This window comes from Ochotona princeps, chromosome 7 (assembly GCF_030435755.1).
Source record: "Ochotona princeps isolate mOchPri1 chromosome 7, mOchPri1.hap1, whole genome shotgun sequence".
NCBI classification, from domain to species: Eukaryota; Metazoa; Chordata; class Mammalia; order Lagomorpha; family Ochotonidae; genus Ochotona; species Ochotona princeps.
The window spans coordinates 6,534,858-6,554,384 of record NC_080838.1 but is presented as its reverse complement, the minus strand read 5'-3'; the positions used below and the strand labels follow the sequence as shown (position 1 = coordinate 6,554,384).

Below are 19,527 nucleotides of genomic sequence, written 5' to 3'. Positions count from 1 at the left end.
TAAACCTGGATTGAGGGCGACTGGACAAAACGATGATAGAAACATAAAACTAAGTAATAGCCCAATAAGAAACAGACAGTATTCTGGCAACTGCTCTTGCCAGCATGATAAGTACTCTTACAGTAGAGATTATTAATAGCAATACACTATGGGAGAAGCTGTCATTTACACTCTGAAATCATTACACTCAAATTCAGAACTATAAAGAGCATAAGCTAATGCAACAAAAATTGAGACAACCACAAATTAGCAATAAATACATGTCCAGTCAATAATAAATCATAAAATCATACTAGAGGGGCAGTTGTTTAGGTAAAAACACAAATCACAGTTCTGAAACAATTGGTGGAGTATAAGAAAATAACAGCTGATAATAATGTAGATCAAGGACAGGTATCCAGCCTAATAGTTAAGCCACTGGTTATGACAGCTGTATCCTAACCCACATCAGAAGAGCTAGATGTGATACCCATTCCTGGCTCCTGATGCCAGTCTCCCATTAATGTGGACCTTGAGAGACAGAGGTTAGTTTAAGTACTTAGATTCCTGAGTGGGGTTCCACCCCAGGGAACTGTGGTCCTGGCCTCCATCCGATCACTCCACTTCCACATCTCTCACGCTGCCGCAAGCATTTTGGGACCAGCAAGTGGGCACACATACCTACTCCCTCCTCCCTCAGCCTCCCAAATAAATAAAAAATATAATTTTGTTAAGTCTATGGCAAACATCACTTTCTGCAAGAATGAAATATAAAATCAACAATTTAAAAACTATTTATGTATTTTCCTCATTAAGCCTTAAATATATGCATGTATCATCCTCTCAAAATGTGCCCGCATCCTTATATAGAGTTGGGAGATTAACTACCAGCCATATCATTCACCAAGCAAATTGGCAGAGTGCACCTGTGTGTACCTGGGTTTTCTCATGTACTGAACAGAGACAACACTCAACTTATAGTGCTTAACTAATGCTTAACCATTTAAACATTAAATGAGTTAAAACACTCAAATTAACTGGACCAGTGACTGAGATACAAAGTAAGTTCATTTACGATGACAGCATTTATTAATAGTGTTATTATATTAACACTACATTTAGAAAAGAAACACTAAAAAGGCAGTATTACTGAAATTTTAGGGATGAGATACAAAAACATAAATGTCTTCATGTAACAAGAGTAAGGATGAAAATGTGTAAAAGAATGATTCAAACTTTCTTTCGTAACTTAATTCCATAAGTTAACCATAAGCTGAGACTTTAGATACGTAAGCAAAAAGGTATGTGTACATGACTTATTACAGTATTACCGTAATGGTAAAAATTTGGTTTTAATGACACTATTGTAAGAGCAATGTAAACCAAGTTTTTACTATTACTAAATACCGTTGATGGCTGCTTTCATGCTGTTAAGGCAGAGCTGGATGCCTGTAACAGAGGCAGTGCAGTCTACAAGGCCTCAAATGGTGATACGCCCTTTACAGAAAAAGATAGCAGACTCTGGGATTTATGGTATTCTCCAAGGATAACGATGCATAGGGGGGATTATCATTTTTTCAAAATATACCCAGTTACCTCTATTTCAACTTCATTTCCATTTTCACTTTAAAGAAAAAAAATACTTTTAAAATGGTATTTGTTCTACAGGTTGATATAAAATGTAATCAACAAAAATTGTTTACATCTATCAGAAATCTCAATTATATATTTCACTGTTCTTGGAGTTTTGGGGCTTCAAATGGAGAAGTCCTTGTTCCATTCCAGCACCCTACCCTTCCTCGAGAAGTCTACCATCCCATGAGGCCTCTGTGCTGTCAATACCCAAGTTGCACAAAGTCACGTGGCACCTTAAAAAGGCTCTGTGCTTAAAAACTAGCATAGTCAGCCAGACATATCAGGCCAACAGCTCTGAGTCATCTGGAGGTTTCTACCAAAAAGAGTGACACTGTAATGTTAATAGGATATTCTAAAGTGCATCATCATTTCTCTTCTCACTTCAAACAAACAAAAGCTGCTACCACCCTCACAAAGCACCTTGGGATTTAAGTTCAATACCGCCATCATGAAAGGCATTCCAATTGCAAAGTAAAAATAAAGTAATTTTTTTCCGGTAGCGTTTCTCTTCCCCTAAGGGACCACACTGAAAACCATTTTCACTTAGAGGTAACCTTAACAGTTTAGATCTCCACATGTTTACTACTGTTACTACTAAACTCAATGCTTACAGATCTCAGACGAGAAATCAGAAAATTAACGGCATAAAAAACTAGACCACTAAAACTAATATTATACATTACAGTAAGGTTAACAAATATCCTGAAAATGTTTCAGAGGATACAAATGGAAGTTGTACTTATAACTACTATTTTAAAGGATTTTTCACAATTCTGAAAATTTTTTTTTATTTGTGCAAGGCATAAACTGTCCAAATATTAACTGACTAAGCATCTTTAATGGGTGGACAGCATTTTTTTATATATATTTTAAATCAAGGTGGCATATACGTCAATAAACAGTAACCACACAAAACTTTTAGTTCACTATTGGGACAAAAAAAAAATACCTGCACAACACAGTGCTCTGTGCTTTAAGCACTTCATTGTCAAGGTACAGAGTAACCTGCTTGAAAAGCTAAACATAACTACTGTAAGAACTATATAAGGTTAGGCATACAATGGATTAGTTATAGCTGAATCAATAGCAAAGGCTTTTTAGAAAATTCTGATAAAGAAAAAAACACATTCTAAAAATGTTTAGTACAAACTTTACCAAAAGTTAAGAGACTACAAGTCAACGTAAAGCTTCCTAAATTAACTAGCTGAAGGAAGAGGGAGAAAGACAGAGTTCCCCAGCCCCTAACAGTTCTTGCAGTCACACTCAATGAGTCACGCAATCGTCAGTTAGCAGCAGGCAGGCAGGCTAAAACTGAATGTGTTAACTTTGCTACTTAAATATTCTTAATACTTTTTTGAAAAAAATTTTAGCATGAACTTTTCTGTTCATATTACGTTCTGTTCCGCTATTAAAACTGCAAAGCTATAATTTAACTTAACATGGTAACCTAGAAAAGTCACATTGAATGGTGACCCTGAGAAGCCCTCAGGGGAAACCATTCAAGTTCACTATTAATTTTTCTTACATGATCTTTTCCTATGCCTCTTAATGTCCATGTTGAAATATACAGGTGAAAAACATGGTGGCATATGAAATAATGTACTATAAACTGCACTTAAGTTTATTAGAAATACGCAACAAACATATTAAAATGAATTCAATTGCTAGTATTATATCCTTTTAACTAAAAATAAAACCCCCATCCCTTCTCTTCAATTTCTAAAACTATTTGTATTGGTACTTTCTTATTCAGAAGCATTAAAACATAAGTTAGTTTATGAATGACTTTAGAGCTATTACAGGCCTCTGTGTAAAATGCTTAAACCAGAGCAGTGATCTCATTCAGCAGAAGCTATAAAACTCACAAGGTGAAAGAAGATGAAAGAAGCTCTTTATGCAAACACAGTAAAGCAGAGAAGAAACAGAAGGTGATAGGAATATTTGTGTTATATCTTCAGTGTTTAAACTGCATTACATTTTAATTTCCCTCAAAATCTTTTCCAACATGGCTGCCATTCGTTTGGGACAGAAGTGGAACCTATTCGAAATGAACAAAGCTAACCAGAAAATGTACCTCGAGCAAACATTATTTAAATCCCACTAAACAGCTTTTTCTTTTAAAGATGGGAAAATGTTTTTCTGGCATTCTGGATTTTACTTGCTTGAGAGAAAATTGCCCTTACAGTTAAGATCATTTTTAAAAGTACAGAAAGAAAACTCCCAGCACTGATAAACCTAAGCAGTCATTTCAGTCCAAAGAGACTGTGCTGTTTTATGCTAATGGCAAGAGGAGGAAGAGAAGGAAGGGAAGGTTTAATGTGTTCAGGATCACAAACATATTTTAGATCTAAAAATATATCACTCTAGTAAAGAATTCAAAATAGCGATACCAACTAACTCAGAAAACACAAAAAGTTGCTACTAAATAAGCAGGGTCAAAACAGTGTGGAGCACTGCATGTCATCTTGAAAAAATATCTAGTAGATCATAACCAGATTACATATTAGGGCAAAAGCTACAAAATGGGTTCGTTTCAGAATTATCTATATATAAACTGTATCCTGGCTGCCACACGATAGTATGTTACTTTTATTTTATATAAGAGCAAAAACTAATGTCTTTATAATGTTAAGTTTTAATTTTAGAATAACAGTCTTACAACAGTTCAGTTAATGGGCCAAAGAAGCCTAAGGACTAAGATACTCTTCAACAGAACTAAATACTCTATTTCCTTTGCAGAAGAGGAACCCGGCCACTTTTTTGCTTTCCCCATGTAACAGCGACAAATTGGGGTTTGCCCAATTTGCCCTCGAATTTTCAAACACAGCTTTTTTACATTTGCCAGTTTTATAAAGTTCGCAAGATTTTAATGTCATGAAAAATAAACAGAGGCAGCACAGTGGACTGGTAATCTTGCCAGGCTTTACATGATCGAAGTTCTCATTGGCTACACAGCACACTGATATTTTAGTTATAACTATCAATTGAAATATGAAGCGCTTCTTCACTGAAAAACCACAGGACTTCACTTCAACACACACTGATGTTTTCCGCATGCGCAGGACTTACCCGTCTTCGACAAAAGGGAAGGCCTTGAGCAATGATGCTAATGCTAAATATCTTCATCACAGTTTGATGTGGCAGAGGCTCTTTCGCACTTTTAAGATCAACAGGAACCAAGCCATGGTTTAGAGACGCTTTTCCCGGTTTTGACATTTTGAAACTCCTCTTGGTTGATGCAGTACTCTCTACATGTAACACAGGCACATTCCTGAAAACTCTAACCACCAGACTAATGTAAGGATTTTCACTAATAATTTTAAAAGGCTGAGAACCCAAGGCCTACTGCTTTTTTCTTTCAACCTTCTCCTACCAAATGTCCTGACCTGACTGTGGCTTGGTGAAGTGCAAACTATCCTAGAATAGCCAGGAATTATAAACTCCTGAAGTGAAAGCTCCTGCTGCTGCCACTCAAACAGCTGGTGCACCTCCCATACAGTCAGCAATGTGAACACAATCAAACAGGCCCGTGCGGCTGGGCTCCTTCTCATATTTTTCCAATGAACTAACCTAGGTGTTCCCTAGAAAATGAAAGTAACTCTGTAGCAAATATTTAAAATGTGTACTGCCTCTGTTCTCAAATACTTTAATTCTTCCTTACTCACACATTAGATTATTATTTCAGGAATGCTTTAAGCTAAGGACGACTTCACGCATGCTGAAGCACACACACACGTCTGTTCTTCCTTAGATACACTGGAGTGAGTTCTACTTCCAAGTGTTCAGCTTGAACATTCCCCCTTTCCTCAGTGGTTTTCTTCACATACCACTGTTTATCGCTTGCTTTCTAAGACATTAAATACAACCTAATTGTCTAGAGCTATTAAATGCACTTAGAGTTATCTTCCTGCTACAGATTCTGTTATTTTCAGACTAATATTCATAATTACGAAAAAAACCCTTTGATTCTACAAGAAATACAAATCACATGACTGATTGAAGAAGTATTTTAAAAGCATTTGTTCATGAAGTTACCTATGATGGAAACCAATTACAGTCATATAACACCTAAAAACACGGTTACATGTTGAGAAATGAGCCATTGTGCCAATCTGGTACTGTACCAACATCACAGCATGTACTTGTACAAACTGAGAGTGCCACCATGTCACTGGGTGGTATCATCTTGGATGTAACCTTTTGCGATCACTTTTATGTATGTGCCCCATTGTTGACCGAAAAAAATGTGGCACATGAATGCATAAGACCAGATAATAACAAGCTGGCCCACTGTAAAACCCTAGCAGTTAATTTCTGACACACCATGCTCAGGTAAATCTTCCGGAAACACAGGAAGAAAGTGGTGTACAATCCAGTTAGGAACCATCCATGGCTCCCCAGCGCCTTCCAGAGTACTTACGGTAAGGGTCTGCCTAACAATGGCCCAAACTAAGCCTCCTCACTCCAACTCAGATAAGTGCTTATTTTAATCACTGATGCAACTAGTAATTAATCTTATCATTCAATATTCAGATCTGTGAAACAGGCTGCTATGAAAATCACAAAAATTTTCAATGTGAAGATTAAGTTCTAACATAATATAATAAATGTGAACTACAGGATCAAAATACTAAGTAAACTACTAGTTTTTTTTTTCTCCTTCCAGTCTACAGTCATCTTACTTATCTCTCCACGGAGCAACTGTTACACATCTTTGTAGTAGGAGGTTAGAATTTGATAAGGAGAGAATTCTAAAGGAAAATGACAGAAGTGGATGGCTCCTTTTAGTCTTTGGATAGATCTATCCCATCGGATTTCAAATGGGCTGCTGGGAAGGTAATCTATATCTAAACAAAGAAACACACCCAGTCCTAGGCTGATGGCACGCCCTTCAAACAGACCTTTCTCTTACACCAAAATCTAAAATGTAATTAAAAATGCAAAATCACTGGTGTAGGTGACACTATTCCTCACACAAAAGTAAATTTATCCAACAAGAGAAACAAATGGTCGTTGAACACTGGAAAAAAAAATTCCCGACGAGTTATTAAGAAAATGCAAATCAAAACTGTAATGAGCTACTATTTTATAGATACCCATTATATAGCTGGAAGGAAGGAAGGAAGGAAGGAAGGAAGGAAGGAAGGAAGGAAGGAAGGAAGGAAGGAAGGGAGGGAGGGAGGGAAAGAGGCAAAACAAGGTAAGGAAATGCAAGATATACTGATAGGATATAAAAACTGGAATCTTGACGCACTGCTGTAGGAATAATACATAAAACAGGTATAGCTGCTGTGAAAAGGACACAGCAGTTTCTCAAAGAATTACACAGAACTACCCCAAGACACAGCATTTCTACTTGTGCATATCTACCCTGAAGAATTACAAACTGGGACCTCCAAAGACGTTTTTACAGCTATGTTTACAGCAACCTTACTCACACCAGACTGAAAACAGAAGCAACCAAAGCAGCCAGTGGTGCATGAATGAATCAATAACAAGGACACAGATACACGCTAGAACATGGACCAGTTGGAAGATGCTACATGGAACAAAATAAGTCAGAAAGGAGAAACTGTGATTCCACTTACATGAGGCACTCAAAAGTAGTTACATTTATAGGGTGAGAGAGAGGGGTGGCTGACAGGGACAAGGAGATAGGAGAAGTTAGAATTTAACTGGTACAAAATTTAACTGGCAAAAAAAAAAGTTACAAAGTAATAGCCACTCCTACAACACTGACTATAATTAGGTATTCTTAAAGGTGACTGAAATACTAAATGCTGAGTAATAGCTATAATTACAATTTTATTTATTTTTATTGGAAAGTCAGATATACAGAGAAGAGGAGAGACAGAGAGGAAGATATTCGTCTGCTGGTTCACTACTCCCCAAGTGGCTGCACAACCAGAGCTGAGCCAATCCAAAGCCAGGAGCCAGAAGCCTTCTCCAGGTCTCCCATGCCGGTGCAGGGTCCCAAGGTTTTGGGTCGTCCTTGACTGCTTTCCCAGGCCACAAGCAGGGAGCCTGATGAAAAGCAGAGATGTCTGGAAGCAAACCAGCATGGATCCCGGCATGTGCAAGGGGAGGACTTTAGCCACTAGGCTACTGCGCCAGGCCCAGCTAAAATGACAAATCTAAAAATTTTAAATAAAAAGTAAATGAAAATAGAACCAGTATCATTCAAAAAGCCCAACACAAATCAAAGGATGAGAGAAATGAGACAGTATGCAAGAACTAAAAGTATATAAACTATAGAAAAAGAAAAAAGTAAGGCCGATATCCAAGATGAATGTCTACAGCCTCACTAGGCTACTCACCACCCTGCAGAACATCACTAGCCTTATCCCACTTTCAGCATTTCCTGGTACCGTTTATTCCCCAATATAATCTTTCTAATTGTGCATTATATAATCTTCAGTCACTTTATCTTTTACTAGCAAACACAGCTTTGTTACATACGTTCCCACGGTATTGCCCACCCCAGTTACGTTCACAATCTGCTCGGCTGACACTGCATTACGGCTGGAAGTGGCGGGGCTGGAGGTGAGCAGCACTGCAGCCAGTGTAGATGCCACCTGTATCGCTAGCATCCCACATGGGCAGCAGTTCAAGTCCCGGCTGCTTCACTTCTGATCGAGCATCCTGCATCCGGGACAGCAGTGGAAGATGGCCCATGTTTTTGGGTCCCTGCACCCATGTCGGAGACTTAGAAGTTGTTCCTGGCTCCTGGCTTCAACCTAGCCCAGCTCAGGCTGCTGCAGCTACTTGGGGAATAAAGCAGTAGAAGGGAGATCTCCCTCTCTATATATAAATAAATCCTGCCTTTCAAATAAATTTTTAAAAACTCTTGTTGGAAAGTTTGTCACAGTGATATTTTTAATCCAAAATTACTTTTTCTAAACTATCTAGAAAACAAGCTTTAACTATATGATATACCAATGTGAAAAAATTAGAAAAATAAATCACATTCCATAAGTTTAATACATTTATTCTGCAAAGGAAAATAAATCCAATACATTTATTTAATGGTCACTAAATTCACCTGGTAAGAATGACAATATATTAAAATCATATTTTTTCACTTTCATCATCAAAAGTTGTCAAAGAACTTTGAGGCAAGAACAGATCTAAAACTTTCTGTGCAGTCAAAGCTTCAGGGCTAAAAAAAAAGCATAAAATTGAAAAGAATCTGAACTGGAAAAATTAAAACTACAATCTATACAGTCTTCATCTTCTAGTTTCTAAAAGGGTAAAAAATTATTATGAAGCAAAACGAAACTTTTTATTTTAAAAAAAATTATCTCCAATGATAACAAAAGCAAACCGACGCGTGAAAATAAAAGCTGGTTGGTACTAAATTCTGTGTTTTACACTAGAAACTACTTTAGAAAAGCTAAGAGTGGGGACATTCTAATTCAGCTTTTTAATCAGTAAACAGCTGCCCTCAACTGGATAATATAGAGTATTACATCTCCAGCAAACCAAATGCTATATGAAAATAGACGGTGTATGTATCAACATACTTTTGTATAAGCAGCACTAATTTCCAGGTGTATGTACTGTAAGTTTTCTCTATTTTGGAGAGAAAAGTAACAGTACTTCTGAAATCATGAATTCTAGCAGCCTCAAAACATGTAAAACACCAACTTCCTTAAACACGGGGAAAACCTAGTGAGAGAAATTGTACACGAAATACATTAAAATCCCCATTGCCCGGGCCTAGTGGCTAAAGTCTTTGCCTTGCATGTCCAGGATCCCATATGGGTTCTGGTTCGCTTCCTGGCAGCCCTGCTTCCCATCCAGCTCCCTGCTTGTGGCCTGGGAAAGCTGTCGAGGACGGCCCAAAGCCTTGGGACCCTGCACTCTCGTGGACGACCTGGAAGAAGCTCCAGGCTCCTGGGTTTGTATTGGCTCAGCTCAGCAGTTAAAACTGCTGTTAGGATCACTACTTCTGTTGTTAGGATAAATAAAATTTCAAACACAGCTTTGTGGATTCTATTTCCATTTTTAAATCACTAAGAAAGCAAGCTGACTTCATAAAACCCATGTGTATCAATTATGGAAATGCAAGACACAAGTTTCCACAAAGATCTCCATAATTCAAAATGTAACTGTAGCGGTTCGGGGTATAGCATTCCAGGTAGAGCTGTCCCCAAAGGATGCCAGTACCCTTCTATGGGGTGTTTTGGCTGCTCCTTTTCTGATCTAGCTCCCTGCTAAGGGTCTGGGAAAAGCCACGATGATAGCCCAAGTGTTTAGACCCCTGCACCAATGTGGGAGACACAGAAGCAGCTCCTGGCATCCTTCTGGCCCAGCACTGACCACTGCAGCCATGTGGGCAGCGAAACAGAAGTTGAAAGATGTGTCTCTGTGTCTCCCTCTATAACTCTGACTTTTACAATGAACAAGTAAATCTTAAAAAAAAAAAAAAAAAAAAAGTAACTGCAGTATCTTAGCCAGAGTGTGTTGATTTTCAGATTAAAGTTATCTGCTAAGGTTGTGGTAAGTAGGTTCCTACAGATTATTTTGGCTATTTTTTTTTAATCACTTCTTCGTTTTCTTGCCTGTAAAAGCTTACATTAGCAAAACAAATTATATACAAATATTACATATAGCACAATAACAATTTAGTATTTATAAAACACTTTGCATTTCCCAAACACTCCAATTATCTCTTAACAATAACAGAAAATCTATCTTGGATTTCTATTGTTTCTGTCACTCATTATTACATGAAAGGCTAGGATACAGATGCTCTTGCAAAGTCCAGAGCTATGAGCAGCACAGGCTTTCTATAAACTGTTCCCGAACCAGCTACAAAAAAATCACTTCAAAGATGTAAGTTTATCTACAAGCATATACGATTCTTATATCAAGAGTTCTCAAAAATCTCACCTCAAAACCATTGACAGGGAGTATACTGACATCATCTCAAATCCATGATATTCAGTGCCCAATGACTTAAATTTTATGGAAACAGAACAATCAGGATGCTAAAAAATATACCACTGCTGAAGACAAACAAGTGAGACTCAATATCCCTGGAATCAGACAGATGTATAGGAAGTGTCCTCATTTATTCAGGGATATAGAATAGGACATATGTTTTCCTATACTGAACTCATTTTCAGTTTTTCCAAACACCTTACCTATCAAAGTGCTAAGGAATTTTCCTAATAAGCAACTCACGAATGAGGATAGAAATTAAGTTCTGTGCTGGATGACAAGTGAACTATCCATCTTTTACTAGTAGTAACTTAAAGAAAAATCCAACAAACAATATACTACTATTTGAATTGTGGAAACATACTTCAATTAGTTCAACATGAAAGAAAAAAATTATACTTTAATATTTGCAAAGTGCACGTTAAAAATGTTTTATAATAACCTAAATCACATTCAAAATGATTCTGAAAAAGTTCTAAGGCATGTACGTGCTCAAAGCACTCAAAAAGATTATGACTTCCCATTATAACGTGTGTCAGAAGTCACAGTAATATCCAAACATACTACTGTACTTCCTTGCTAATTTTGGGGGGAATCCCTATTTGCCTATGAGAAATTAGGCTGGTTTAAGAAATAGCACATACAATATATGTAAATGTTAAACAAATGGTTTTTAGTAATTTAACATTTGCAAAATAACAGCGCATGAATTGTACATGTTCATGCAGTATTTTCAAAATAAAAGTTCTGAAATGTCAGGCTATGTAAAATACTACAACTGCTTTGATTTATACAATCAAGGGTAGACTGTCCAATATTTAGACTACTTCAAATTTTGTTGCAAATTCCCAAATGATTGGTTGAAAATGCTACAAGTGAAAAAGTAAAATATAGAAAACCATTCAAAATAAGTCCTAAAAAAATGAGAAGCTTAAAAGTGAAAAAAGAAAAGAAGAAGTCCTTAGAACACCAGAAACTTAAGAATCAAAAGCTCTACTTATTACTTATTTATAACTAAATTATTGGACTAAACTATGGTCACAGGCAACTACACAGGATGCCAAGAATACGGACTTGACAGTTCTAGGTTCAGCTCCACCGCTAACTGGTAACCTCAGGCAAATTTCTTCACCTGTGTGACACTTCAAATTTCTACAAGAGAAGGTTGGCCTAGAAGATCAACAATGAAATCTTCTGCAGTATATTATGGCTTCTATAGCTCCAGGTACACATACAATATTCCTGCAATATGTTGGATTGTCTATTTGGTAAGCCCTCCTTTATTGTAGCATAATGAATAGTATGCATTCACATAATATATCTAAATAAAATTCTTTTATTTAACCTTCCCAAAACAGACATCGGTGTTTGTATTATTCATGTATACTTGTATAATTAGGAAATACTGTAATTAGAAGAATTTAAGGTACAATGATATTCAAAATGCAATTAAGTAGATGAAATAAAGAAAAAGATCACAAGATATCTGATTCCATGTTGTATTAATTTATATATTTTGTAATTTATACATTTTCTTCATTTATCTACTACTGTAACCTAACCTAAACAATGACATTCCAAGTAGATAGATAGATACACACTGTTTTTTCCTTTGAGAGACACACAGGAATAAGAAAGAATTGTCAGTCGCTGTTTCATTCCACAAATGCCTCAAACAGTTGGGGCTAAGCTGGAAGCTAGAGGTCATGAACGAACTCCAAGTCTTCCATATGCATGGTACAAACTCAGTTAGTGGAACCCTCACGGCTATCTCCCAGGGTCTGTGCTAGCAGGGAGCTGGGATCAGGAGGCAGAGCTGAAAAGAGAACCCAGGCATTCCCAGCGTAGGACCCGGGCATCTCAAATACTAAACACCCAACGCTGACTTTTTTAAATGAATAAATTTTGGATTTTATTCCTGCAATTTCTGCTTGAGGATTTTAGTTGTCAACTTTAAAATTACATTCTTCCTCATTCTTTCATTATGAATTTAAAGAAATATTTAAAATGAAAAAAAATTTACCCATCAGATTAAATGTTGTAAATATTTCAGAAATGCCCACTATGAAGCCCTCACTGATTATAACGTAATTTACCTCATGATTAAGTTTAATTCTTACAGTGTGTGCTGTTACCCAGCTGTTAAAATAGCCTTGCACAGCTGCTCACCAAGAATTTAGCTGATGATTATTATAGTCACACCTTTTAGTCAACTATGACAAAAATGACATAGTAATTACAGGTATTTCAGTCATGCAAAAGTACCATATGTGGACTGGGTAAGCCACTTAAAACAACCCAACTGTCTACAATTCCCAAAACATAATTCTCATTCCCACGCTAGAAAAGCCTGTGAGATTTGTTAACATCCACTGAAACTATTTCAGCACAGAAGTTGAGTACAGGATTAGAGTACAGAAAACATTTTGTAGAATTAAGCTACAGAAATTACATATTTAGTGATGATCCCCTCCTAGAATGGGTTGGCAGTTGATATCCGTGGAAAAATTGCATAATCAATAAAATACACCCAATGATACACATCAACAATAACTTTACAGCTGAATTTTAAAGCAAACTCGGAATCCAAGTTTCCATTTTTTTTCCCCAATAAGTAAAACATTAATGGCTATCAAGAAAAGCTGAAAATAAGCAAAACTCATAAAAATCCTTATAGTTCTTGGGATGGGAAGAGAAAGCAGTCTAGGGATGTTAGGAAAGACTACTAAGAGATCAACAAGAGAGGCCAATGGAGTTTGCAGCTACTGGATTTGGAAAATTCATCCGGTATTATTTGAGATTAGGACAACAAAGACAGGGAATAAAACGCTGATAAGAGTTCCTAACAGATGACCTTCCATTTCACTTAATTATCATGACAAAACTGCAAAGTACTTTTCTATAGGCTAGAAAGTGAAGGTTCAGAAAGTCTTAAAATTTTCTCCAAGGCTACAGAACTGACAGGTAATGAAGCCCCTATTATGTGTCACCCCCAATCTCAAGCTTTGTAATAGAATGTCTCTTGCATTATATAGAATGTAAGTCCCAACCTAGTCGTGGTACTTCTCAGGCTACCAGTGTGGAGACTTCCTTCTGGTTAACTGTATTTCAGACATAAGTGAAAGTTTATCAGATAATTGAGTTCCAGACAATTAAAATGAAGTAGTAATACACAGACATTCATGTGTTACATATAGATTTTTTTCAACATGCTTGGTTTCACTGAAGTTCAAATGAAAAAATAATGAGTAAGAGGAAGTATATTATGACATCCTGTGGCAAACTGCTCTTGAAGATGGTCCCAACATGATCTCCATGTTGCATCCACTTCTTGAAATGTGACTGACACTGAAAGGCAGAGGGTACATGCTCTTCCCTTAAAAACTGGCCTGACTTTTTTTTTGACTGTTTCATCCACCTGATATGGTAAAAGTGACAGGTGACTAGGCTTAGTGGTAGTAAGGAGATTCCGTTTCTACTGGGTTTGCTGGAACATTCACATGGTAGCCCTGATGAGCTGCTTGAGTAAAAATTTTTTTGTTTTAATACTACAGAGAGTCATCACAGTGGAACATTAATTTCAAAGTTTAACAACAGAAATAACAAGCGATTCAGAATGAAAATACAAGTGGTTCTTTTTCAGAGGCACAGACTCTCTGGTACTGATCTCCCACCTTGATAATAATAGCCACAGAAAATAATATATAAACAAATCTCTGGCTGTTTCCACATTATACTTCAAAAAACGTACTACTGATTTATATCCAAACTAATTTGAGAAGCGACAAAGAGGGGAAACATCAACTCACTTTCAGATATCTAGTCATGCCATTCTGGCTAAGAGTCACACTGAAAGGAACATGGCCAGCCTGCATCGTATTACCAGCTGATCACTCAGGATAACTATTTACTTCTGTCCCACCCCTGGTCTTGTCCTCATAGAGTATTCTAATAGTTCAGTGCTTCCTCTGGTTCAGATTTTCACATAAACTTTATTATTCCATTATTTGTGTTTCCCTACATAGAGACCACCTCAAATTCCTATATAACTTCAGATATACAATTATTTTCAACTAGATCAATTCATTGGGCAATTACAACTAAAGCAAGCATATCAAACTCTCATGGACAAAAGTCCCCACATCATTTGTTAAAGTGCTTTAGATATACTGCAGTTTCACTCCAAACAACCCAATTCCCATTAAGAGATCTTCACAATGTGAAACTTTTGATTTTGAATAAACAATCTGTTCATCTATGATGTCTGGCAAAGATGGGTGGTTCTTTGGCAAAGCCAAATCACAAAAACACTTTTGTAAAGTCTGGACACCAACCAACAAACAAAAGTTGCGAAAAAGAAGAAAATTTGGAATCCCAGGAACTTAAAAAACTCAAGGCCACAGCAATATTAAGATCATAGCTGTAACAGTTTTGGTTCCCTGGTCTTATAGGGATCTTCAAAAAGCTTGCAGAAAATGAACACTATGAAACTACGCATGGATTTCAAACTTTATTTTCATCAAGATAAACTTACTATTTAATTCCATTTTCCCACAAATGTCTCCAATTTTCTTCATTAAGTTCATTTCATTCATTAAGTTACTTTTCAGCCTGGCTTCTTCAGGGATTTCCATCTCAATACTAGATGAGTCTTATAAACTGTGATATGGGAGAACAAAGTTACAGGGTTCTCCCACTGCAAATAATTCCACTGCAGCCAAGGAGTCACTGACGGAAGTTAGTTACGATACGCCAGTTATTACTGATATTTTGGAAATAGCTCTAATACTCAGTAGATTAGGTTTCACAAACCTCCTGACTTATGGCAAAGTAAGCAATCTCTTACCTTTATAAAATACTACAAACTCTCAACTCCACACTCATGGAATGAACTGGAATGAACATTAAAATGATGTATGCATTTAACATAGTAATGGGTCTCAATGGGGTCCTCGCTGAACTCCTTTAATAGCTAATATTAGACTGTGGCATATTTTAGAAGAATAATGGCAATTCTTTGTGCAGAGTAATATTGTTCAATTGATTCAAGTGTTAACTAGTAAGGTAGTGTTTCCTCCAGACACATGTTAAAAAGACAATTACACTGATATTTCCAGTTGGTCAACAATATGTAATAGCATTCTCTGTCTTGCTCATTTGCTTTCAAAGGAGTAGTTCAGGTGTTTCTCACTATATCAAAATGCTGATCTCTTTTTTTTTTTTTTTTTACTCATTTTAAATTTCGAACCACTTAAGAGTTTCACACGCACCAACTAGATTATGGTTACAGCACATCATTTCATTAGTCGAGCAAAAGAGATCAGAATTCAAGCTTGGCATTTATACTAATCACCTACCCACACATACGAATTTTCCCAAAATACAGCAAAGAATTTGGTTTTCATACAACAACAGTGATACAGAAAACCAGCAAAAACACAACTAGAGGCATATGACAAAACTATATCAGGTACAGAACACTGCTGATCATAAAAATGACTTTAAATTGCAAAGAAGCTCATCAATATCCAAGAGAAATAATTTAGTAAAAGAAGAATTAAAGATCATGTTTTTTGTTCATTGTAGTTCATAGTAACTATAAACCGAAAAAAGAGGATCAACTCAAAAGATGAAGTTATTTTGGGTCTATAAATATTACTTGTAGAAATCTTGCTTTTCTCACATCTATTCCTACAAATCTTAGAGCAACTAACATTGCTGGCCTCTCGTTTTGATGTATTTTGTGCAGGCACTTGAAAATAAATTTTTTAAAAGAACACACGCATTTGTAAATCACAAGAAGTTTATATTTACCCGAACACTCAGTCTCCCATCACTGCATTGTTCCTGGGAAGCACCAGGAACAGCGCAAGAACCCGGGATCCCACCACCCTATCGCAGTTTCTGGATCCTAGCAATGGCCTGGCCTAGCCTCACCTGCTCCGGGCAATAGAGGGGTGAACCAGAAAGATGGAAAACACCTCCTTCTCCTTGTCTGCTATCCTCCTTTCTTTTCTCTCCCTTCCATTCTTCTGTGTGTGTCTCTCTTCCACCATGCTATCTTTCAAATAAATACAAGCTATTTTTGTAGGTTTTTTTAAAACAGCACAAAGAAAACCCACAGATATCCCATACACTGTATGTGAATGCACACAACAAAGTATCCACATTCTGAGCAAGCAATGGTACACTAGAACACAAATCAGAAGACACAGCACTCAGCATTTGTAAATACACGTAAAACAGTCCTATCAATAGCATTCAGGTATTATATGGCCCTCTAGTGTTCAATGAAGATACAGATAAATTCTTCAGTAATTAAACACAAGGTCTCACAGTAAAAAAATAAAACTTTCTCCAAATGACCAAGTATGTTTAGTACATTACCATATGAATTGCACAAAAACAAATATTTTACATCTTCTGTGGCTTTATACTATTGTGTTTTCTTTGGAATTACTATTGATTTTCAGAATGTTCAGTAAAATCATTCTGAAATGTTTTCAAATATTTTTCCCATCAAAAAGAATCCCAATACCGAGGCATACACAGTCTGCAACCATGAGTGTCTTTTAAGTAGGTTGTATCTCACAGAGTCTGCAACCTACACATCTCTGGATGACAACTATCATTATCTTTTTTATTTAAACTATATTTCCTTCACATTCTTCTCCCTGTAGCTCTATGCCGCTCCACTTACGCTTTTGTCACGTTCTAGCCCTCTCTGTCTGTGAGCTCCCTCACAGTCTTCCTCCTATGTCGGCCATCTTGCGAGTCTCCTAAACTATATTTCCTAATAAGGACATAAAGAAAAATATCAAGTGGGGGAAATAACATTTTGAAATTAATTTTTAGTTAGAAAGTAATAAACTAAGACAAGTTTCAAAAAGGATCTCAAAATCAAAGAACAATGTCATATTTGCAAATTATTTAAAAACACATACATTTTAGAACTGTAGTTTTCCTCTGTATCCTATTTCAGTAATTCATTCAACTTAGTTGTTCTCCATCACATTAATTTATATGTAGCAGAGCTATTGATGTTATCACTATTCGCAGTAAAAGCCTTTTAGTTATAAAAGTTAACAGCTAATATTCTCTGCTACACTAGCAGCAGCAGCATATATTCTGTGTTCACAAGGTTTCTCAATTACCTCAACAGTCCAGTCCATTTCAGGTGATTAATACATATCACTAACGTCTAAGTAAGTACATTTTATGACATCTGCACAAAGTTTAAAAAGCAAAACAAACATGCTTCTCAGAGAGTAGCCTCATCATTAAGTAACGCATGTTTATACACACAAATAAATAAACTGCTAAAAACAAGTTAAAAACAAAAGGCTAGTGGAGGTACAGACTTTTACTCAGAAACCTATAAAATAGTGTTAGGGTAGGGAAGACTTCAAATGGAGCTCCAAAGTAGACAGGGATTTGTAAAAGACAATAACACGAAGAAAGGCCTCAACACAAGTACCAAGATTGCTGAATTTCTCTGTGTTCAGAAAAGTTAAATAGACCTATATCGTTCAGCAGTGAAAACAAGCTGAAGAAATATAACAGACTGTTATTTTTGTATGTATTATTAATATAGCAAAACAAATGAAAGAAAGAGGGGTCCCAGCAAACAAGAAATAGTGAGTAAATTCCTCAATCTGACACAATATACAAAAAAACCTTGGGCTAAAATCATGTTTAGTTATGAGAAACTTGATAATGCCCTGACAAAACACGTCCCCTCTCATTACTGTTTTCCCATATGGTACCAGAAGAAAAGGCTTGAAAATTAGGAAATAACACTTTCTTTAGTCACAGATGACAGAATCCTACGTAGAAAATCCTCCAAATTATAACATATGTATGTGTATATATATTACATATATATGGTAACACATATGGTAATATATATTATACATATATATTTTATACATATATTATACATATATGTATAATATATGCATATATTATATATATATGGTAAGCAGTTACAGGGAGGATACAAGGTTAATACATAATAGTCCACTGTTTTTCTCTATACCAGCAATGGACACACAGAATCTGAAGCAGGAAACTTTATATTAGCAAAATAGTATGAATAAAATGCTTAGTTACAAATCTAAAAAACAGTTACAAAATGTATATGTAGTTAAGTCTAATGAAATGTATGAAAGAAAAATATATTCCCTGTTGTTAGATGGAAAAAAACAAAAACAATATCTTTTACCTTTGACAATATTGTTAAGAGGTTAGCTCTTCCCAATTTGGTCCATAAATGGTTCAATCAAAATCCCAGCATATTATCCTATAGATATCAACAAAGTTGCCCTAAAGTTTCCACAGAGAGACAAATGACTCACAACAGATAGAACAGAACTGAAGGAGAAGACCAAAATTGAGACTAATTTCACCCACCTTCCAGACCCACTATAAAATTCTAGCAATCAAGACAATGCGGAAAAAAGAATGGACAACTGGATTAGTGGAATAGAATCAAGAGTTCAGAAATACATCAACATAAATACAGTCAACTAGTTGTTGACAAAGGAGCAAAGAGAATTCAACAGAGAAAAGACAATCCTGTACAAATAGTGTTGGAATAACTAGACATCCACAAGCAAACAAAAAATCTAGACACAAACCTTATACTATTCACACAAATTAACTAACAAAAGACATAAATACAAAATACAAAATATAAAGCACTTAAAAAACAATATAATATAAAAATTAGACAACTTCAGTTATAATATTGACATTTTAGTTAACACCACCAATAGCATCACCCTTGAAACAGTTAAGAAGTTGTCTCACTAAAATTTAAAACTTACATTCTCTCTAAGACAATGCCAAGAAAACGAGCAGAGAAGCCAGAGTCTGGGAGAAAATGTACATAAAAGATCCATCTGATAAATGACTATCCGGCAAAATACACACAATTCTTAAAATTCAATGACATAAAATTAAGAA

At 36.0% G+C, this 19,527-nt stretch overlaps 1 protein-coding gene across 5 annotated transcripts in view; it reads right to left on the bottom strand.

The window, feature by feature from the left end:
* Window positions 1-19,527, bottom strand: part of FBXW7 (F-box and WD repeat domain containing 7) — a 139,794-nt gene that overhangs the window by 48,968 nt on the left and 71,299 nt on the right. The window contains exon 1 of one of the 5 annotated variants that reach the window (XM_058666760.1): window positions 4,684-5,250. The exons of the other annotated variants lie outside the window; for them this stretch is intronic. Within the exon in view, the coding sequence (XP_058522743.1) occupies window positions 4,684-4,830 (147 nt within the window). The 5' untranslated portion in view covers window positions 4,831-5,250. Of the gene's footprint in view, window positions 1-4,683; window positions 5,251-19,527 lie in introns of those variants that run through there. 5 annotated transcript variants of the gene reach the window in all.